The sequence below is a fragment of the Leopardus geoffroyi genome, chromosome B1 (genome assembly GCF_018350155.1).
Source record: "Leopardus geoffroyi isolate Oge1 chromosome B1, O.geoffroyi_Oge1_pat1.0, whole genome shotgun sequence".
Lineage (NCBI taxonomy): Eukaryota > Metazoa > Chordata > Mammalia > Carnivora > Felidae > Leopardus > Leopardus geoffroyi.
Window position 1 is genome coordinate 138110945 of NC_059327.1, and position 24174 is coordinate 138135118.

Here is a 24174-nt window from a genome sequence, read left to right on the forward strand (position 1 = left end):
ATTTTTAATGTTTTTTTTTTTAATTTATTTTTGAGAAGGAGAGAGTGTGAATGGGGGAGGGACAGAGAGAGAGGGAGACACAGAATCAGAAGCAGGCTCCATGCCATCAATGCAGAGCCTGATGTAGGGCTCGAACTCATGAACTGTGAGATCATGACCTGAGCTGACATTAAGAGTCGGATGCTTAATGGACTGTGCCCCCTAGGCGCACCCAAAACTATCTTCTAATAGAAAATTTTGAACACATACAAAAATTGACAGAATGGTATAATGAAACCCTATATACTCAACATCTAGTTTTAACAATTATCAACTTATGGCCAATTTTGTTTCATTTATACCTCATTCTACTCCCCCACTCCTGAACTATTCTGAAGCTGATCTCAGACATTACATAAATATTTTAATATGTATTTCTAATAAGTAGTGACTTTTTAAAAACATAACCATAATACCATTATTACATCTAAAAACCAATAATATTTCTTACTCTCATCTAATATCCAGTCAGAATTCAAATATCTACTTATTCATGAAGTTGTAAATGTTCATGTTTAGAGTTTGTTTGAATCAAATTTCAAATAAAGACCACACACTGAAATGATACACCTTCTAAATCCATTTTTTGGTAAGTTCTCCCTCTTTTTTTTCCCTTGAAATTTATTTGTTGACTAATCTGTGTGTTTTTTAATGTAAGAAATACATCTGTTATGCAAATAAGCACCTCCTACTTTAATGGGTTTTAAATTTTCATTGTTTTATAATTAATACTTTAGTTGCATTATTATAATTTTTTTTTAAATTTTTGTTAACGTTTATTTATTATTGAGAGACAGAGAGAGACAGAGCATGAGCAGGGGAGGGGCAGAGAGAGAGGGAGACACAGAATCTGAAACAGGCTCCAGGCTCCAAGCTGTCAGCACAGAGCCCGACACGGGGCTCGAGCTCACAAACCATGAGATCATGACCTGAGCTGAAGTCGGACACTTAACCAACTGAACCACTCAGGAGCCCCTATAATTTTTTGATAAAGCCATAGTTTGGTGACATAGGATTATCTCACAGTATTCCTGGTATTCCTGGTATTCCTCACAGTATTTCCTTTTGGCCATTTGTCTCAAGTCGTAAGACACTGTTTGGATATCAAGACAGGTGAACATCACTTACAGTTGTTTGGAGATCATTGGTTTTATCAGTGAAGATATTCAATCTTTCTTCATTTTCCAAAATTTCATCAATATTTTTGGACATAATATTTTTTACTTCAGTTACTTGGCTCCTCAGTGTAGATATTGAGCTATCACCTTGATTTTTATTGTATTGCATCTATATAGAAATGAAATATAATACAAATATTATTTTCTATAAATAAAATCTATGATAATAGATTGTACAAATTAGAACAAAAGTGTCAAAGGCGCATTTCAATTGTATTTCAGCATAAGGAATCAACTAAACTTCAAATTGTCCCACGTTAATCTTGCTAAAAAAGGGGAGAGGGTGGATGGAAGAGTGATATTTCAATATATTCAATCAGTGGTGGAAGTCTTTTTTAAAATTTAAGTTGTTTATTTATATATTTATATAGACTTTTAAAGAGAAGTTTTAGGGGTGCCTGGGTGGCTCAGTGGGTTAAGTGTCCGACTTCTGCTCAGGTCATGATCTTGCAGTTGGTGAGTTTGAGCCCCGCGTCAGGCTCTGGGCTGACAGCTCAGAGCCTGGAGCCTGCTTTGGATTCTGTGTCTCCCACTCTCTTCCCCTCCCCCACTCACACTCTGTCTCTCTCTCTCTCTCAAAAATAAACAAACATTAAAAAAATTTTTTTTAAATAAAGAGAAGTTTTAGGGTCATAGTAAAATTGAGTGGGAAGTATAGAATTCTCACATGCCCCTTATCCCCTCCCTATACTCCTCCCCCTCCCCAAAGCTCCCCATCAACAACCTGCACTAGAGTGGTACATTTGCTACAATGGATGACCCCACACTGATGCATCATTATCACCCAAAGTCCATAGTTTACATTAGGTTTCACTGTTGGTATTGTACATTCACTTGGTTTGGACAAATGTATACTGACATGTATTCACCATAATATAGTATCATACAGAACAGTTCCACTGCCCTTAAATTCCTGTGTTCCACCTATTCATGCCTCCCTTCTCCCTAAGCCCTGGCAACAATTGGTCTTTTTACTGTCTCCATAGCTTTGTCTTTTCCAGAATGTCACATAGTTGGAACCAAGTACTGGCTTTTCATATTGGCTTCTTTCACTCAGTAATATGTATTTTTTTTAAGTTTATTTATTTATTTTGAGAGAGACAGAGACAGATCGAGTGGGGGAGGGGCAGAGAGCTAGGGAGACAATCCCAGGCAGGCTCTGTGCTGTTAGCACAGAGCCGGGTGTGGGGGCTTCACTCCCATGAAACCGTGAGATCATGACCTGAGCTGAAACCACGAATTGGACGCTTAACTGACTTGAGCCACCCAGGCGCCCCTCACTTAGTAATATGTATTTAAGTTTCCCACATATCTTTTCATGGTTTGATTTACTCATTTTTTTTAGTGCTGAATAATAGTCAATTGTCTGGATGTACCACAGTTTATCCATTTACCCATGGAAAAACATCTTGGTTGCTTCCATGTTTTGGCAAGTATAAATAAAGCTGCTATAACATCTGAATGAAGACTTTTGTGTGGACATTACTTTTCAACTTATGTAAATAACAAAGGTGTGGTTGTTGGATCATATGGTAAGAGTACGTTTAGTTTTGTAAGAAACTGCCAAACTGGGGGCGCCTGGGTGGCTCAGTCGGTTGAGCGTCCGACTTCGGCTCAGGTCATGATCTCACAGTCTGTGGGTTCGAGCCCCGCGTCAGGCTCTGTGCTGACAGCTCAGAGCCTGGAGCCTGTTTCCAATCCTGTGTCTCCCTCTCTTTCTGCCCCTCCCCCAGTCTCACTTTGTCTCACTCTGTCTCTCAAAAATAAACAAATGTTTAAAAAAAAAAAAAAAAAGAAACTGCCAAACTGTCTTCCAAAGTGACTGTAGCATTTTGCGTTCCCATCAGTAGTGAAGAAGCATTCCTACTGCTCTACTTCCTTGTCAGCATTGGTGTTGTCAGTGTTTTGAATTTTGGCTTTTCTATTTAAAAATTATTTTCATGTTTATTTATTAAAATTTTCTTTAACGTTTAGTTTTGAGAGAGAGAGAGACAGAGCACAAGTGGAGGAGGAGCACAGAGAGAGGGAGACACAGAATCTGAAGCAGGGTCTAGGCTCTGAGCTGTCAGTATAGGGCCCAATTTGGGGCTTGAACTCACAAACCATGAGATCATGACCTAAGCTGAAGTCGGAAGCTTAACCGACTGAGCCACCCAGGTGCCCCTAAAGTCTTTATTTTTAAAAGTAATTTCTACAACCAACATGGGGCTTTAACCCACAACCCTGAGATCAAGAGTCACATCCTCTACCGACTGAGCTAGCCAGGCACTCCTTTAGCCCCTCCCCCCCTTTTTTTGAGAGAGAGAGAGCATGCGCATGTGCAAGTGAGAGTGGCGGGAAGGGCAGAGGGAGAGGGAGAGACAGAACCCTAAGCAGGCTCCACACCCAGCATCAAGCCTGACTCAAGGCTCCATCTTACAACTGTGAGACCATGACCTGAGCCAAAATCAAGACTTGGACACTTAACTGACTGAGCCACCTAGGCGACTCTGGCCCATTTTTAAATCAGGCTGTTTTATGTTATTGTTGAGTTTTCAGAGTTCTTTGTGTATTTTGGATAACAGATGTATCTTTTGCAAACATCTTCTCCCAGTCTGTGGCTTGTCTTCTCATTCTCTTGACAATTTTTTGAAACAACCTTACAATCTGTCTCTTAATTGGTGTATTTAGATTATTAACTTTATTATTATTATTTTTTTATATAGTTTATTGTCAAGTTAGCAAACATACAGTGTATACAGTGTGCCTTTGGCTTTGGGAATAGATTCCTGTGATTTATCACTTATATACAACACCCCAGTGCTCATCCCAACAAGTGACCTCCTCAATGCCCATCATCCATTCCTCCCCGCCCCCCCGCCCCTTCAACCCTCAATTTGTTCTCTGTATTTAAGAGTCTCTTATGGTTTGCCTCCCTCTCTGTTTGTAACTACTTTTTTTTCCCTCTCTTCCCCCATGGTCTTCTGTTAAGTTTCTCAAATTCCACATATGAGTGAAAACATGATATCTGTCTTTCTCTGACTTATTTCTCTTAGCATGATACCCTCCAGTTCCATCCACTTTGTTGCAAATGGCAAGATTTCATTCTTTTTCATTGCTGAGCAGTGTGTATGTGTATATACACACACACACACACACACACACACACACACACATATATATATATATACACTACATCTTCTTTATCCATTCATCAATGGACATTAATGGACATTTGGATTCTTTTCATAATTTGGCTATTGTTGATAGCACTGCTATAAACATTGGGGTACATGTGCCCCTATGAATCAGCACTCCTGTATCCTTTGGATAAATTCCTAGTAGTGCTATTGCTAGGTCGTAGGGTAATTCTATATTTAATTTTTGAGGAACATCCACACTGTTTTCCAGAGCAGCTGTACCAGTTTGCAGTCTCACCAACAGTGCAAGAGGGTTCCCGTTTTTCCACAACCTCACCAGCACCTGTTGTTTCCTGAGTTAATTTTAGTCACTCTGACCAGTGTGAGGTGGTATCTCAATGTGGTTTTGATTTATACTTCCCTGATGATGAGTGATGTTGAGCATCTTTGCCTGTATCTGTTAGCCATCTGGATGTTTTCTTTGGAAAAGTTAGACCATTAACTTTTAAAGTGATTATTGATATAGTTGGACTAATATCTACCATATTTGTTACTGTTTTCCATTCATTGTTCTTGTCCTTTGTTCCTATTTTATGTCATCCACTTTATCCATGTTAACAAAAATGGTCATTCCAATGTAGTGTTATATATAAAAAGCTACAGCTGCAGAACAATATTAAATAATAACTTATTGAACACTTAGTATGTGCCAGGTGCTGTTTTAAGCACTTCACACATATTAACTCATTTAATTTCCAAACCACCGTATAAGGTAGTACTTTTATCATTTTATTTTCTAAAGAAGAAAATAGAGACTGAGAGAAATTAATAAGGTACTCAATGTTACACAGCTAGAAGCAAAACAAGGATTCAGACTCAAGTTCCAGAGATCAAGTTTTAGAGATTAGTTTTGTGAATTTAAAATGTATGTATAAACTTATGTTACATATATTATAAACATATAATGTATACAAAAATGTATGCTTACATGTGCATACATTTATATGTATATGTATGTTTATACACATAAAAAATTCTGGAAGGTTATACACTAAACTGTTAAGAGTGCTCACCTCAGGGGGTTTGACTGAGATTGTAGGAGATACTCGTATTTTGCTTCATATACTTTTGTATTATTTTACTTTACTAATGAGCATTATTTTTTAAGCTTTATTTATTTTTGAGACAGAGAGAGAGAGAGAGAGAGGAGAGAGAGAGACAGAGCGTAAGTGGGGGAGGAGCAGAGAGAGGGAGACACAGAATCTGAAGCAGGCTTCAGGCTCTGAGCAGTCAGCACAGAGCCCGACGCAGGGCTCGAACTCATGAACCGCGAGACCATGACCTGAGCTGAAGTCAGATGCCCAACCAACTGAGCCACCCAGTTGCCCCAACTAATAAGCCTTATATTTTAAATAAAAAAAAAAAAACAAAACCCCTGCTTGTTGGCAAGTGATCAAATCCACCTTAGACAGAACTCTGATCTTGTTGGTTACGGGACCATGCAACTTACAATTGATGTTTTGTGAGGAGCTCACTAGGTAAATGTAGAAAAGAGGAGGTTGCTAGTTGAACTGTGTCCCCCAAAAGATATGTTCAATTCCTAACTCCAGGAACCTGTGAATGTTACTTTATCTGGAAATAAGGTCTTTGCAGATATAATCGACTTAAGATGAATGGTTAATTTTTTATTTTTCTTTTTGTTCCTTTTTTCTTTCTCTCCTTTTAAAAAATGTTTAAGTTTTTTAACCTAAGAGAATCATTTAAGATTTGTTAAGATAATGTATTTATAGTCCATTTATTGGCATTCAGATTATATACACACACACACACACACACACACACATATATTTAAATCTCTCAAAACATTTTTCTTTTGTTAATTATAGTATAAGAAATTCAACAACTTTTAAAAATTTTCTACAGATTTAATGCTTACCAGGTTAGTTTATAAATGTTAAAAAGAAATGTCTTTGATGTCAGATGTGTTAACTGCTTAAAATATGCATATTTTCATATGGTAACTAGTTTTTGGGGAGCTCTGTCAATAATATATTTTGGCTGTGTAGAATATGCAGAATTCTTCATAAAAAATTTATGAATTTAATATAAAAGCATCTATCCTTAAGTATTTTTTAGGCATTGTGGTAGACACACCCTATGGTGACCCCCAATGTATCACATCCTTGTAAACCGCCCCTCCCCACCCCCAAGTGTGACTTGCTTCTAATTAAGAGAAGCAAAGGTGATGGGATGTCACTCTTGTGATTATGTCACATTATATAATATTTAGTAGACTGGAGTGAGAGAGATTCCTCTGCTGGTCCTGACAGGGAAGCAGCTATACTGAGGACAGCAACTGGCAAGGACCTGTTGTGGTCAGTTCCTAGGACCTGAGGATGTGCCCTGGTCAATAGCCAGTAAGAAGCTGCATCCCTGGCACAGCTGTAAGGAAATGAATTTTGCAACAGGCTCTGAATGCGCCTGGAAGCCAAATATTCCCCAGAGCTCCTGGATGAGAACACAGCCTGGCTAACAAACTCACTGCAACTTTGTGTGAGACCCTGAGGAGAACTTGTTAAGTCCTGCCTGGATTCCTGACCCACAGAACCTGGGAGATAATAAATGTGTGCTGTTTTAGGCTGCTGATTTGTACTGATTTGTTAAATACATAATTAGAAAACTGAAACAGTTATACTGAGAATATTTTAATACAGAAAAGTTCATATACAGAGTGAACAGTATAATGCAGAGTGAACAGTATAACCCATCCCTATGCACCCATCACCGAGTATCGACACATGGCCAATCTTGTTTCATCTATACTACTACCGATTACCTCTTCCCCAAATGTATTGTTTCAAAGCACATCCCAGACATTCTATCATTTTAATTTGTAAATGCTTCAGTTTGTATCTCTAAAAGATATGGCCTCATTTTTCTTAAAAATAAAACTACAACATCATTATCATATCTATAAAAATGCCTTAATATCATCAAACATCCAGTTTGTAACAAATTTATAAAAAAAATCATAGTTGTTTTGTTTTTTAACATTTGTTTTGCTGATCCAGGATCCAAAGTCCGCATTTAGTTGATATGCATAAGTTTCTTTTAATCTGTGGATTCTCCTTAACTTTTTCCCCATTGCAATTTATTTGTTGAAGAAATTTGATTATTTGTCTTGTAGAGTTTCTCATATTCTGGATTTTGCTGATTGGATTGCTGTGTATCATTTAATGTGGTCACTGATCTCTCTATTTCCTGTAAACTGGTAGTTAGATATAAAGGCTTGGTCCTATTCAGGTTTGATGTTTTGGGCAAGCCTACTTCAGATGTGTGCTATATACTACTTACTGTGTGACATCAAGAAACACATAACTGATGACTGATTGTCTCCCTTATTGTGACCTTGGGAATAATCAATGGGTTTAGGTATTTAAAAAAAAATTTCTTTTTTACATTTATTCACTTTTGAGAGACAGAGAGAGACAGAGCACAAGCGGGGGAGGGGCAGAGAGAGAGGGCGACACAGAATCTGAAGCAGGCTCCAGGTTCTGAGCTGTCAGCACAGAGCTGGATGTGGGGCTGGAACTCACAAACTGCAAGATCATGACCTGAGCTGAAGTTGGACGCTTAACTGACTGAGCCACCCAGGTGCCCCAGTGGGTTTAGGTATTTTGAGTCAGTTTCATTTCATTTATTATGAATTTCCCCATCAGCGTTTCACCTAATATTTTCAGTCATCAATGATCACTGCCTAGATCTATTATTACATTAGGGATTGTAAAATAGTGAAATTTATTACCTCTTCTTTGTTTATTAGCTGGAGTATTTCTATATTTGGTCTATATAAAGACCAAAAAAAAAAAAAAAAAACCTTTTTCCCTATCAACTATTTGTTTTATCTGAAGTACAGTTCATATAAGAAAGTCAGAATAAATGGTTGAGCCTTTTATTTATTGGTTTTTGGAGTGATGAGGTGGATCCTTAGAATCTTCCAGAGCTGACTGACGAGGGATTATTCTCCCCCTTGATAGCATCTAGGAACTCAAGGAGTTTTAACATATATGATGTGTTACAATCCACTGCAGTTATTATTCTTTTTGATGTTCAGTTATTCCATTACTGACAAGTGTTAGCTACTTCAAGTTGGCTCCTAAAGTCTTTTGACAAGAGTACAGTGAACTTTGAAAGCTTCCTTTTTTGTGGTATGACAAAATGTTTCTGGCTTATATGTTTCCTGCCCGACATCTGCAATTAGGTCTTATTCTTTTTAGTGTAAAATGGTATTTAGAGACAATAATCTAGATGCTAAGGGGGCACACTGCTACTGGGTTGGTCATTATTTCTAATGTTTTTCAATAGACAGCCTAGGAAATACTTTTATTTTTTATTTTTATGAGGTTTATTTATTTATTTTGAGAGAGAACAAGGAGCAGAGAGAGAGGGAGAGAAATAATTACAAATCACGAGGGGCCTGATCTCACAAACCACGAGATCATGCCCCGAGCCAAAATTAAGAGTTGGTCACTCGACTGACTGAGCCACCCAGGTGCCCCATTATACTTTTTTTAAAAGAGAAAAAAGGATTGATATATTTTCAGTGAAAAAAATTTCAATATGTAACTTTCAATTAAAATTTTCAGTATTTAATTTTCTTTAAAAATTTTTTTTAATTTTCAAGTAAAATTAAGGATTATAAGGTTTTTTTTTTTTTTTTTTCAATGTTTATTTATTTTTGGGACAGAGAGAGACAGAGCATGAACGGGGGAGGGGCAGAGAGAGAGGGAGACACAGAATCGGAAACAGGCTCCAGGCTCTGAGCCATCAGCCCAGAGCCTGACGCGGGGCTCGAACTCACGGACCACGAGATCGTGACCTGGCTGAAGTCGGACGCTTAACCGACTGCGCCACCCAGGCGCCCCAAGGATTATAAGGTTTTACTCAATTCTTTGACTTTATATTTGCAACTATTGCTGAAAACCTTGATTCCTAATGACATTAACTTGATTACTCAAAGTAATATATTTATATAAACCAATTTTAGAATAGCAACACCAATGTCATTATTAACAATGGGACACTTGAAAATAAAAACTTTAATATTTATTTTTTAGTTCTTTTGTCATTAGGGTATAATCTCACTAGGAATATACAAATTGTTGTTTCTTAAAGTCGGTTGAAATAAATTTTCACTGTCTTTTAAGTCATCAGCTCAATACACAATTAGGTTCTATGCTAACAGCTCAGAGCCAGGAGCCTTCTTTGGATTCTGTTTCCCTCTTTCTCTGCCCCTCATCCTCTGTCTCTTTCTCTCTCTCTTAAAAATAAATAAACATTAAAAAAAAAAACCTATTAGATTTTTTTTTGAGTTTTAGGGATTACTTTTTTAAAATAAAAAAAATTGTTATGGTAAGATATACAGAACAAAATTTACCACTGTAATGATTTAAAAAAATTTTTTTAAGTTTATTTATTTTGAGAGAGAGACAGCAAGAGTGAGCAGGGAGGGGCAGAGAGAGAGAGGGAGACAGAATCCCAAGCAGGCTCTGCACTGCCGCTCAGAGCCTGATGTGGGGCTTGAACCCACAAACCATGAAATCATGACCCGAACGGAAATCAAGAGTTCGATGCTTAACCGACTGAGTCACCCAGACGCCCCTACAATTGTAATGATTTTTAACTGTACAGTTCAGTGGCATTAAGTATATTCACACTGTTGTGCAATTATTACCACCATCCATTTCCAGAGCATTTTTCATCTTCCCAAACTGAAACTCTATACCCCTTAAACACCAATTCCTCCTCTTCCTTTCCCCCCAGGGTCTGGCAACTGTTGTTCTACTTTTTGTCCCTACAGATCTGACTTTAGGTACCTCATATAAATGGAATCACACAGTATTTGTCCTCTTGGGACTGTCTTACTTCACTCTAGGGACTATTTTTTAAAAATTTAATTTAATAGTATTCTATAATTATGTAAAATATTTACATGGTTCCAAAGTCAAATTTGCAAAATAAGTTTCATTCAGAAAGGCCTTGTTTCTATTCCTGCCCCTTATCCCTATGTAGGCAACCATTAAAATGTTTTTGATTTATCCTTTTCTTGCCCCCAATCTCCCTTTTTTTTTGACTATAAGCAAACAAATAAATATGTTTGTATTTACTCCCTCTTTCTTAAATGGCTGCATATAAGATTGGTAAACAAATAATGGTACACCATATATACTTTCTCTATCTTGCTTTAGTCACTTACCAATATATTGAGGATATCATTCCTTATCATTATATAAGAATAGAAATCCTCAGTTCTCATCTTTACAGCTCTTATCTCCTAATTCCAAACTGATTTTTCAGCTGTCATACAATGTTTAGGAGTACAGTTGGAGGTTACATACCATATACTTCCCTAATACTTGTTGAAAATCTCCAGCAACTGCATTTGAAGGAGAAAAATGTTCTTGTGACATCAAAGGATTTCTCAGAAAAGTGTCGCTAACCTAGGGACATGAATGGAAATGTTTAGCCTGTGTAGATAATTTAACTGGAGAATTACAGAGCAACTGTTTATTTGAAGCAAAATCTGGCAGAAATGTGAAGTAAAAGAATATTGTATTTCCGCACCGTTTCTAGCTTTTTGGTGGGAGAGTGTCCTTTCTAATTAAAGATGCAGTATTTATGAAAACTGTGCTTGCTCAGTCTTCTCCACTGCTGCAGTACAGATCACAATCTCACGGAGTGAGACTGCAGATACCACTTGGAGCCTTTGGTATGTCTGAGGACTTGAGGGGAAGAGCAGATGTTCACCTCTGGGAGACAAAGAAAGATGGATGGCCATGATATTTTCTAAATAAATGTGCCCTCCTGCTCCTATCCTCAAAATCCACTCAACGATAACTAAACAATCCCAACTAAGTGTCGTGATACTATCTTTCAAACCCTTATGGTTGTTAAAGGACATTTCAAAGTCTCAGGAAGGAATTCTTTCAATTGTTTGTACTCGATGTTGTATTCCCCAGAAGTAGTGGTAAAATTTATGTGGTTGGCAATCTGGTATCATCTGGTTTTGAAAAGGTGGTAAAGTTGGGATGTTTTGTCACAGTAGCAGAGAGAGAAAAAATTAGAGTATAGTCAGTTAAATGGCTAACAGTGTTTAGTATCTAGACTCTAGGGATTGTCAAGGCATATCTGAAGAGTGAATTACAGTTCTTATGATCCTTGATTCTATATGTGGTACAGTTTGAGTTGTATTAAAGCAAGATGGTACACTAAACAAATCAAATATATACATAATTCATGAATATGAATGGAAAATAACAATTAGTAACTATAGGATAGCTGACTAATTTTTCCATGAATATTTTTTATTATAATATTGTTCTGAATTAAAAATTTGTGCATAAAATTAAAGATTAGTATCATTTACTTTTTTTTTTTTTAACATTTATTTATCTTTGAGAGACAGAGAGAGACAGAGCATGAGCAAGGGAGGGGCAGAGAGAGAGGGAGACACAGAATCCGAATCAGGCTCTAGGCTCTCAGCTGTCAGCACAGAGCCTGACTTGGGGCTCAAACTCAAAAACTGTGAGATCATGACCTGAGCCGAAGTCGGACACTTAACCCACTGACCCACCCAGGCGTGCCCTTTTTTAACATTTATTTTTGAGAGATAGAGACAGAGCATGAGCAAGGGAGGGGCAGAGAGAGAGAGAGGGAGAGTATCATTTACTTTTTTTAAAAGTTTACTTTATTTGAGAGAGAGAGAGAGAGTGAAAGAGTGAGAGAGTGAGCAAGCTGGGGAGCAGCAGAGAGAGAGAGGGAGAGAGAGAACCCCAAGCAGGCTCTGCACTGTCAGCATGGAGCCTGACAGAGGGCTTGATCTCACAAACAGTGAGATCATGACCTGAGATGGAATCAATAGTCGGATGCTTAACAGACTAAGCCACCCAGGTGCTCTAGTATCATTTACTCTTTAAAATAAGAAACAAATGTACTATCTGGGCTATAAAGTTACTCGAATAATGGGTTAGCCCTACTCTGTCTCTGAGACTGGCTTTTATAAAGTCTCCTTGGTGCTGGCTGGAGATCAAACTTGGGGTGATAATCAGCAACAGCTGATATCTATTGAGAAGGCTAATTAACCTTTAAGAAATTTATAAAATCTCATGAATGTATGTAAGTACATATATGTACGTGTTGTATGTACCATATTTTATATTTTCTGACAATTTTCAGTTAAAACTTCCCTAAAGATAGTACGTCTTGATTAAACAATTTTTTTCTTTTCATTTAACTCTTATAATTGATTCATATTTTCAACCAGAAGTGTCTTGTATATAATTACTTGTAAATTAAATACACATGCTATTGAAAAGGTATATTAAATATTAGTAAAGTTTAATTTCTCTTTTACAGAACAAGATAAACACAAGGAGAGAGCCTAATAGATCTGTGTGGATAGTCTTTGCAGACCTTGCTTTAGGGTCAAGGTAAGTGTGGAAACAGGGCAGATGAAGGATAGAGTCAAATCTCTGAAGTTAAAAAAAAAAAAAAAAATTTCTGAGGGTCATTAATAACTCTGCTTTATAGACAAATCAGTGATTGCTTTTGGTTAGTGACACTATTACTAACACAGTATAAAACAGAGACCTCATAATTTCAATAACTGAAAAAAATCCTTAGTGTAAGAAGTTACTTACGTTTTTAAGAAATGCAGATGGTGTTATAGTATCCAAGGCATTGTCTGTAGCACATAGGTAAGTGATTCCATCAATAAAGAGAGTATGGTAGACAAAGCTTTGAAAAGAATACATTCATTTACATGATAACACTGAAGACATTAAGTACCCTCACAAAGAATATAATTTTGTTTTCAAGCTCTCATTAGTAGTATACAAGCTATATAGATAACTTTTTACAATAAGAATTAGAAAATCTTTCATATATGTGAAAAATTAAATTATATTAAATAGAAACTATAAAATTTGAATATGTATTTAATATCGTATCAGTAAAAATGAAATACAATAAAGAGAAAACTCTATATTTAAAATGACTTTGAATTAAAAAAAATTTTAATGTTTATTTTTGAGAGAGAGACAGAGACAGAGACATAGCACGATGGGAGGAGGGGCAGAGAGAGAGAGGGAGACACAGAATCGGAAGCAGGCTCCAGGCTCTGAGCTGTTAGCACAGAACCAGAAGTGGGCTTGAATTCACGAACCATGAGATCATGACCTGAGCAGAAGTTGAATGCCCAAGGGACTGAGCCACCCAGGCACTCCTAAAGTGTCTTTGACAGAATCACTCATTCCAAGACTGAATCAAGATTCTCATCTTGATCAAATAGAAAAAGCTATGTTCACTCATTTTTACTATCCCTCTATCTTTATTTTTTAAAAAAAATTTTAACATTTATTTATTATTGAGAGATAGAGAGAGACAGAACATGAGCATGGGAGGGGCAGAGAAAGGAGGAGACACTGAATATGAAGCAGGCTCCAGGCTCTGAGCTGTCAGCACAGAACCCGACCCGGGGATTGAACTCACAAACCGCGAGATCATGACCTGAGTCGAAGTCAGACGCTTAACTGACTGAACCACCCAGGTACCCTGATCCCTCTATCTTTAGGTAGACATATTTAATTTTGGTACTTCCTGGCTTTCTATTATGATAGATTAGAATTTAAAAGTTGTAAACTGTTAATACTAAATATTCTGAAGAACCAGATGAACTGGGGAGGGGAAATTAAACTCCCCTATAGTGTGCAAAAGTGTATCTGAGCTGACCTTTTGTGCTTTCTCAGAGTCACACATTAGCAAGCTAGAAGACTCTTGGAACGTACCTCTATCTTTACTGCCCAACAATCCAGAAAATTTAAAAACATGACAACAAAAACAGTTGCTTGGTCCCTAGACTTTCATCTAGTCATTTTGAACACTCTATATCCAAATGGTTAACAGGCAACAGACCTGGTCAAATGCTAAACTGGATATACACGAAAGTGATGAATCTTCGAAACAGGTAGAAAAGATAATCCCAGAGACAGCAAATGTAAGGCATGTGCCCTTTCAAGGTAAATCCTTCATGTCTTATCATGAATACAATATGCTACATGTATATATATATCTGCTACAAATATATTTTTTTTAATGTTTATTTATTTTTGAGACAGAGAGAGACAGAGCATGAACAGGGGAGGAGCAGAGAGAGAGGGAGACACAGAATCGGAAACAGGCTCCAGGCTCCGAGCTGTCAGCAGAGAGCCCGATGCGGGGCTCGAACTCACGGACCGTGAGATCATGACCTGAGCCGAAGTCTGACGCTTAACCGACTGAGCCACCCAGGCGCCCCTGCTACAAATATTTTTAATGATGATATTGACTGATACATATAATCTCCACTGGGAAAATGTTTTTATTTCTAAATTGGGAGGAGTCTTTGTGGAAAAAAAGTTGCTAATTCTATCATCTCTCTGAAAGTTATATGTGTGATCTGAAGTAAACTGATATTGGATGTATGGGAGGAGATATTTTAATTTTATGCTTAGTTTGTTATTACTGAGTAACATTCAGAAACCATCTTTAGGGGCACCTGGGTGGCTCAGTCGGTTAAGCGTCTGACTCTTAGTTTTGGCTCAGGTCATGATCTCATGTTGTGAGTTCAAGCCCCACGTGTGGCTCTGTGCTGAGACTGCAGAGTCTGTTTCTGATTCTCTCTCTCGCTCTCTCCCCACCCTCTCTCTCTCTGTCCCTTCCCTGCTCACACACACATACACTCTCTCTTTCAAAATAACAACAATAATAATAATAATAATAATAATAATAATGATAATAATAAAGATCACTTGTCTTAAAAAAAAAAAAGAAATCTTTAAAAGTTAAAAAACCCTGGGGCAGCTGGGTGGCTCCGTAGGTTAAGCATCTGACTTTGGCTCAGGTCATGATTTCACAGTTCATGAGTTTGAGCCCCATGTGGGACTCTGTGCTGACAGCTCAGAGCCTGGAACCTGTTTTGGACTCTGTGTCTCTCTCTCTGCCCCTCCCCTGCTCATTCTCTCTCTGTGCCCACCCCCCCCCCCAAATAAATAAACATTAAAAAGAAAAAGAATTTTAAAAGTTAAAAAACCTTGATTACCTGATGTTCAAGATATACTGGTAACTAACAAAAGCGAGATGAGGAAAAGTGTGTATGATGTACTACCACTTATCTATCATTCTCATATTTTTTCCTAAGGGAAATGCACATATATATGCATGTGTCTCTTATAGGAAAAAAAGCAAATAAAAAGAAAATGACAAACTAAAAACTTAGTCAAAATGGTTACCTGTATAGGGGGAGAGGGAGAACAGTGCAGAGAGGAAAGAATAAAAATTAGACTTTTAAAAAAAAAAAATTTTTTTTTAACGTTTATTTATTTTTGAGACAGAGAGAGACAGAGCATGAACGGGGGAGGGTCAGAGAGAGGGAGACACAGAATCCGAAACAGGCTCCAGGCTCTGAGCTGTCAGCACAGAGCCCAACGCGGGGCTCGAACTCACGGACCGAGAGATCATGACCTGAGCCGAAGTCGGCCGCTTAACCGACTGAGCCACCCAGTCAGGTGTCTAAAAATTAGACTTTTTGCGGGAAACTTGTGTTTTCAATTTGATTTTGGAATCACATATATGTTTTGCCTAATAATAAAATGCTATCAAATCAAACTTTAAGAGAGAAATGCTTAAAAATAAAAAACACAAAGACAAAAATGAACTTGACTTTGTATCAAGTAACCCAGACAAGAGACGATGGTGTGGTTCCTACGCTAATGGTGGAGGTGGTCAGGTTCTGGATATATTTGGAAGGTAAAGGCAACAGGATTTGCTGATGGGCTGGATTTGGATGTCAAAGAGACAAAAGTTGAGGATCAGAAAGGTTTCAGGCCTGAGGAACTGGAAAGGTGATATGTGGAAGACTGCAGGTAGAGGCTTGGTTTTGGACATAAGTTTGCAATGTCTATCAGATGTCCAACAGAGATGTGGAATAGGCAGCTGGATATATGAATCAGGAGTTCAGGAAGAGGTATTCAAAGGATTCAAATTAGAATGCACAATATAGGTAAGTAAATTGTAGATGAGAAAAGTGTCTTTTTGAAATCGCACTGGCTAAGAAGTGAAAACAAAATTAGAATATCACCATTTTACACAAGGAATATCAATGGCTGCTAGCATGGCAAAAGGAGACAGAAGCAGACACATGTACCATCTCATGAAAAAAACACCTACAGTCTTGCCGTAGGGATCAAGCCTGTGGATTCAGCTGCCTGAAACATGGTATACTGCATTTTGAATATGCAATCAGCAATACCAGAGTGTGGGAAACTCTACACTCTACAGGTTCTTCAATGATAAATTGTAAGGAAAAGAAAGGGATGGAGAGGGAAAATATAGAGATTTAAAAGACACCAAAAGAAAAGAGCCGGCAGGATTAGGCACTCATGTTTGAGGTTGCCTATTTAGGTTGAGGCAATGAAGAAACAGGGTGAGTAACTGCTATAGAAGCTGGAACACTGGTTGGTTTGGGGGAGAGGGAGAAAGCTGTGGATGGGACAGGGCACATGGCCAAAAATATTCTGTATTTTTGGCTTGGGTGGTAGCTGCATTTGGTGGGCAGGTTCCCTTGTAAAGCTTCATGAAGTTATCCTTTTGCTTGATGTGGTTTTTGTATTTTGTTTTATTTTACAGTATAAAGGTTAAAAGAAACCTAGTCTTGAAAAAACCAATGGTGAGTCTAAAAATAATAGACGCTCTCTTACTCTCCACCTGTTCTTTCACTAGCAAGATGTTTTCAAGACTGGCTTAGGCCATACCATGTAATGTCCCAAGTATAGCTTAGAGTGGTCTTATTAAAGATTTTTCAAGTGGAAGTTTCCTTTTTTATTAAAGAAATATTTTGGGTATACTAAAAAAGTATGAAGAATAAGATAATGAGAACACTTTAGACCTACCATCTGCTTAAAATGTTACAGATACCATAATGTCCCATGTATACCCTTCCCCAACTTCGTTTTTCTCCCTTCCCTTTGCAGAGGTAACCACTATCTTGAATTTGGTGTTAATCATTCTCATCTGATCTTATACTTTTACATATAGACGTTCTCTCTTCTGAAGGTTCAATCAAGAGCATGTGCAACCAACATTTTTTTCTCATGTCAGTATTATTGCTAAAAAGCAGACCTTTATTAGAATGTAACTTACCTTCCCATCTGCATTATGGTCTTTGGCTCAGCTCTAAGAAGAACCATTCGAAGCACCGTTGCCGCTGCTTCCTAAAAATAAATTATCAGCGTTTACTTTGTGGACGATTGTAGTGTCTTTCATTATGCCTCCTCCTAAATTTACCAATGTTCTCACTGGTTTATTAAAGAACAAGTGTTCATGAGGAGAACTAATGGGTAGTCATAATACATGGTGAAAGGCAAGTTATAAAATATTCATTTGAATCTGAAGGAAAATAGTAAAATTACACAAATATATGTTGTGTGGATACTTACATGTGCAAATGCAGTTTGCTTAGAGTTACAGCTTACACATGGCTTTAAGGCTGGGAAGCACTATCTAATCAAGTATCTTTTCAGTGTCACTGAAATATGTAAAAATGTTAATGGGTTAAAAGTATTCAGCTCTTATTCTCTGAATATCCTAAGCAGTCTTTCTTTAAAGATAAAAATTTTTATCCAATATTATTTACTGATCTCTTTTTATGAAAGAAATAATTGCCAAGATCCCTTATTATCTGTTTCTTGTAAAGCTCATTTTCTGGGGGAAAATGTGCAAGGTGTTAATGACTATCCAGAATATCTTAAATATAGTTAATTGTATGGAGTCCTATTAATTTACTTTAGAAGTGTGAAAGGAACCTGAAAGTTACCTAGGAAGACTTGAATAGTCACATTCCTTTTTTTTTTTTTTATAATTTTTTAAAAAAATTTTTTAACGTTTATTTATTTTTGGGACAGAGAGAGACAGAGCATGAACGGGGGAGGGGCAGAGAGAGAGGGAGACACAGAATCGGAAACAGGCTCCAGGCTCTGAGCTGTCAGCCCAGAGCCCGACGCGGGGCTCGAACTCACGGACCGCGAGATCGTGACCTGGCTGAAGTCGGACGCTTAACCGACTGCGCCACCCAGGCGCCCCGAATAGTCACATTCCTAATTAGCTTTTCCATTTCCACAAAATGACACTTGAAATAAAAACTTTTGGGGAGGGAAAAACTTATTATTAATAGTAGAAAGTAAAACGTGAAATTCTTGGTAGTGCTTGAACAATCCAGGTGGTATTGTCCAGGGGAAAGATTTCCTATGAAACACAAAAAATTAAGGGGATATATAAACTTTCAGTTACTATATTATCATTACTGGAACATTCTCCTAGCTTCCACCAAGTGTCCTTTTCAGGTTATATAAACAAGGAAATCATAGCAAAATCTGAAATAAAGTGAATGGCAACATGAGGCAGGAACACGACTGACATAGGCTCTAGCTCTATTTCTGGAATTACTGTGCTACACATCTTAAGAAAGTGACTTGTCTGGGTCTGTTTCCCCATGTGAAGAATGAAGGAATTGGGCAAGACGCTCTCTAGAGTCCTGTCCAACTCCAGGACCCTATAACAGCAGCGGATTTGATCTCACAATTAGGCTTTGGTAGATACTAATACTTTTCTAATGAATGTAAAATATTTGTGACATTAATATTTAGCACTGAGGAAAGACACGATAGACTGTTCCTTAAAGCTCCTTGTCACCCTTTTTCTTCCCCCTGGTCAGCTTTCTGCACAGCAGTCATGCCAAACCCTTAATCCTCTCCTCTAATTGCATACTGGTCCAGCCCATTCCACTGTCTTACTTTCCTGCATGCTTCATAAAGAGAGGCCTTCGGCCTTATGAATTGCTTCAGCTTTCTGTCTCTCTCCTTCCTTAATTGTTTGTTTTTAAGTTTAGTTATTCTTGAGAGAGGGAGAGAGACAGAGAGAGCGATTAAAGGAGGGGCCAAGAGAAAGAGGGAGAGAGAGAGAGAATCCCAAGCAGTCTCTGCACTGTCAGTGTGGAGCCCAATGTGGGGCTCGAACCCACGAACTGTGAGATCACGACCTGAGCTGAAGTTGGACGCTTAACAGACTAAGCCACCTAGGTGCCTGTTTTTTTTTTTTTTTTTTTTTTTTAAGGTTTATAGTTTTGAGAGACACGGAGATTGCAAGCAGGGGAGGAGCAGAAGAGAGGGAGAGAGAGAATCCCCAGGAGGCTCTGTGCTGCCAGTGCAGAGCCCTACTTAGGGCTCAAGCCCATGACCTGAGCTGACATCAAGAGTCAGACGCTTAACCTACTGAGCCACCCAGGTGCCCCAATTAGTTCTTTATGAGAACCTACTATATACTATGGATCATACACTGCAAAGACAGAGATGACATTCCTTGTCTTGAAGGAATCTGATCAGAAAAAGAAGATTCCAATTCAGCCTGGTAAGTAGTTTCTTAAAGGTATGTAAATTAGCCTAGGCATAGAGAAGGCTTCAAGGAAGAATTGAGAAGAGTTTCAAAGTCCAGAAGAGGTTATTTTACTAAAAAGTGGAGAAAAATGGGGTTCCAGGGAAAGGGAATGGAAGCTGCAAAGGGAGACCTTGGTGAGATCAGCATGAAGTTCAGGGTAGCCAGAGCACAGGAATATTCAGGAAGAGAAGAAGGCAGTCATGGAAAAGCCCTACCACGTAGGGCCCTGAATTCCAGGCTAAAGGAGTATGGGCTTTACTCTGAATGTAATCAGGTGCCACGAAATGATTTTAAGCAGGGGAGTGACTCATATTTGCTTTTTAGGAACAATCACTTGAGTAGTAGTGTGGAGGCCAGTTCTGAGAAGGATAAGGCTAAAGTCTGAGAGATCATGCCTAAGAGGTATTTTTTTTTTCTTTTCTAAGAATTTTATTTTATTTATTTATTTATTTATTTATTTATTTATTTACACAGAGGGTGCAAGTGAGCAATGGGCAGAGAGGGAGAGAGGGAAAGAGAGAGAGAGAGAGAGAAGCAGGGTTCACCCAAAGCAGGGCTCGAGTTTGTGTGATGTGGGAATCAAACTCACAAACTGTGAGATCATGACCTGAACCGAAGTCAGATGCTTAACCGACTGAGCCACCCAGGCACCCAAGAAGCATTTTCAATAACCCTGGTATCAGGGCCTAGAAGGTTCAGGAGCAAGGATTTGGTTTTAAGACATATACTGGAGATAGAACTACTAGAACACAATGACAAATGAACAAATGTAAAAGTGAAGAACGGGCAGTTGAAGAGGACTCCCCAGTTGCCAGCTTGAATGGCTTAGTAGAACTACTCAGCAAGGCGAGAAACAGATGAGGAGGAATCTTCTAGGAAAGATTATTAGCTCTGGACATGGTATGTTTGAATGTCTATTGGGCAATGTAACTGTGGAGAGAGATCACTCTGGAAGTGGACTTGGCAGTGGTCAAGGTAAAGGTGTCTACGGGTGTGAATGAATGTGTCAGGTTAAAAGAGGATGGAAGTAAGAACCTTGAGCAACATAGCACTTCAGGGACTGGTAAAGAGGAGAGCCAGGAAGGAGACCAAGTTCTCTGTCTCTATATCCAGACTCCTCCATTCCCCGAGAGAAAGAAGACATTCCTCTGTCCCAAGACTCACATCTCCACTGCTATGCTGGATTCCATTCCGTTGAGCTCTGTCAGGGCTTACCGTACTAACAACCTCCTCCTTTCTTAGATCTTCAACCTTTTCTCCTTCCCATTAGCCTACATACATTGAGAATCTTCCCTGTTTTGAAACATGAGGCCCCTTCCTGGATCACACTTCCTCAGCTTTCACTCTGTCTCCCTCCCTTTCTAAATTCTCCTAAAGATGGTCTAACTACACTCACCCTACTTCCTCATCTCCCAATCAGTTGGCCCAAAGCTGCCTGACTTCCCCCTCTACCACTTCTTCCAAACTGCTAACTATGTGGTCACCAATCACCTGCTGATTGTAGAGTTCTAGGAGTACCTTTTAGATCTTGTTCAACTTCTTTGGGGTATAAAACATTCTTGTAACTCTCTTCCCTTGGCTTTCAGGACACCACTGCCCTCATTTGGTGTCCCACTTCTCTATTTTGCTCTTGAACAGTGTTCTGCCTTTTGGTCCTTTTCTCTCCTCACTCCCATACTTTTCTTTTCCACCCCCTTCTACTATCCTCAACTGTTAGCCCTGACCCTCTGAGGGCTACCCTATTGGACATTTTTCGACTTAAATCTTTTGGGAATAAGGTGGATAAGGAAGTACATAAATAGATTGGCGTCTTCTTTTTTTTTTAATTTTTTTTTTCAACGTTTATTTATTTTTGGGACAGAGAGAGACAGAGCATGAACGGGGGAGGGGCAGAGAGAGAGGGAGACACAGAATCGGAAACAGGCTCTAGGCTCTGAGCCGTCAGCCCAGAGCCCGACGCGTGGCTCGAACTCACGGACCGCGAGATCGTGACCTGGCTGAAGTGGGACGCTTAACCGACTGCGCCACCCAGGCGCCCCTAGATTGGCGTCTTCTAACAGGCAACAAAATCCAACCTGTCTCAAACTGTACTCTCTTCTCCTACATTCCCTCTGACTTCCTCCCTCACAATCCTGCTCCTCCATCTGTAGTTTCAATCTTGTTTAATGCCACCTAAGAAAAAAATTTAACAAATCATCACATTGTACACCTTAAATTTACACACTGTCATACGTGAATTATGGCTCAGTAATTGTGGGGGAAAAAGATTAAAAAAAAAAAAAACAAAGAAAAAAAATGGAGAATCACCTTGGCATGACCCTATTCCCTTAGTTTTACAAAGTCTCTAGGATCTGCCCCCTCCTTCCCATTTGCACTGTCATTCGCCCTTACCTCAGGCCCTTAAAACTCCTAGAGATCAATACCATCCTAACTGGTTCTTTCCCCTTCAATCCACCTTCCATATTGTAACTAGACCAAATTTTGTGGAAGATGAATCAGATCCTGCTATTAATGAATTTAATTGCTCAACAGGTTCCCCTACGATAAGAAAACAAACTAAATATAGGACTCTTCCTTAACTAACCTCTGCCGGCTTTCTTAACCTCATCTTTAGCCCTTACACACTGTGACCCTGTGCTCTAGCCACACTGAGGTTCTTGAGGTTCCAACACACGATGCTGTTCCATCTGAATGCAGGAGTCCCCATTTCCCTTTCCCGTCCCAGGCTAACCCTAACTCTCAGAAGGCTTCTACGCCAAGCACCCTAATATCACCTCCGCTGTGGTCAGCAAGCGGCCACCCATCCTGAGTGCTACAGACGCAATCCCGACCTATCTCCACTGGCAGACTTTTTACACTGTAGGACAAACTGTATATAGCCCGTGGTCATAAAGAGACAACGAGCTCATCAATGGGCAACTCCGGGTCCCGTTTTCTCTTCAAATAACACCTTTACCAAATAACACATGTTCAATAAGTGTGTTTTGAACTGCAAGTCATTTCTCCGCAGGGGAGAGAAACTCTTTTTAAGGGTCTCCGGAATTGCAGCAGCACGTGGCTACTAATCACCGCCAAATGGGTCGCGCGCACCACCAACCCCAACCCCCAGGCGGCGCACGTGTGGCTCCGCAGTTCGGAAGCGCGCCGGCGCTCGCCCGGGATTCACCGCCTCCCAGAAGCAGGCCTTTCTCGGGGCGGTGCCTCTCGTCCCCAGTGCCGGCTCCCAGCCGCCCGGAAGCGCAGCGTCCTGAGGGGCGGACCCGGCAGGCGCCACCCTTGAAGTGCGGAACCTGCCAAGGCGGAGGTCCGGACCCAGGGGTACCTGATAGGAGCCTCCGGTCAGGGACAGCTCCGCTAGGACCGCTCGGCCATTAGCAATACAGCTGTAGGTGATCGTCATGGCTGGCGGGCCAGTTAAAAAAAAAGCTCCCGCCGCACCTAACCGCCCGACACAACCTCGGGGCCGTACCTGGGGCGGGGATCCGGGCGGTGCTTGCGCAGGCGCGAGGAGCGATCGATTGGCGAGGAGGGTGGCGGAGCCGTCCCTGGTCTGGGCAGAGCCTATGAGGAGACAGGGGCGGGGTTTCGTAAAAAGCGGGCTTTGGGTGAGTGAAAAGTTTCTCCTTCGTCGTTATCCTCAACATCTTTTGGTGAGAGCCAGTTTACTTCACAGGACTTACCTACCTATGATTCATTCACAGTCTACGACGTGTAAAGTATAGCCCTTGACTTACAATACACCAACTCAGCAAGTATTTGTTGAAACCCCACAGTGCAGGCCCTGGCCCCTGGCGTTGGAAGTTCGTATTCTGCAAGTGGTTACAGAGACATAGGCAGGCAGACGCCAATCTCAAGTGGCATGTGTGTGCCGCGGTGGAAAGATAAACTGAGTTGCAGAAGCTGGAGTGGAGGCAGCTAATTGTCCTTGGCAGAGGGAGCAAAGCTTCCAGTGTCCTTCTGATTTAGGAGGGGTTGATATTCTCTAAGTGGGGAAGGACAGGACAGTTAACAGAGGGAACTGCTTCTGTCAAGGGTTTAGAGTGGCACGTGGGTTTAGGGAATGCATAGGAGTGAGTGTGGTAGGGTTGGGTAGGAGGTGAGAGGGTAGGAGTGGTAGAATGACTTGTTATCCTAGATCTTGAGTTCCCTGACAAGACTTTTTTAAAATATGAGCTTAAGAGAAGGTCATATATTTTCATTAGCAGGCTGTCGTGGTGGAGTGAAAAGAAGTTAGACAAACTTGGATTAAATATAGGCATTGTTCCTGCCCCCACCTCCTGTCATTTGGAGGACCGGGGAACTCTTGATCTTGG

At 39.6% G+C, this 24174-nt stretch overlaps 1 protein-coding gene across 5 annotated transcripts in view; it reads right to left on the minus strand.

Moving 5' to 3' along the window:
• The window catches only part of LOC123595777 (vesicle-associated membrane protein 8-like), a 35198-nt gene extending 11877 nt beyond the window's left edge, over window positions 1–23321 (minus strand). For 3 of the 5 annotated variants that reach the window (XM_045473599.1, XM_045473598.1, XM_045473597.1), the window contains exons 1-5: window positions 23184–23321; window positions 17573–17643; window positions 13036–13132; window positions 10735–10836; window positions 1168–1326 (exon numbers count right to left, since the gene is read on the minus strand). In XM_045473599.1, coding sequence (XP_045329555.1) covers window positions 1168–1326; window positions 10735–10836; window positions 13036–13132; window positions 17573–17643; window positions 23184–23261 — 507 coding nt within the window. In that variant the 5' untranslated portion in view covers window positions 23262–23321. Of the gene's footprint in view, window positions 1–1167; window positions 1327–10734; window positions 10837–13035; window positions 13133–17572; window positions 17644–17868; window positions 17962–23183 lie in introns of those variants that run through there. The other 2 variants (XM_045473601.1, XM_045473600.1) reach the window with 2 other exon arrangements.
• Window positions 23322–24174: the final 853 nt, after the last annotated feature.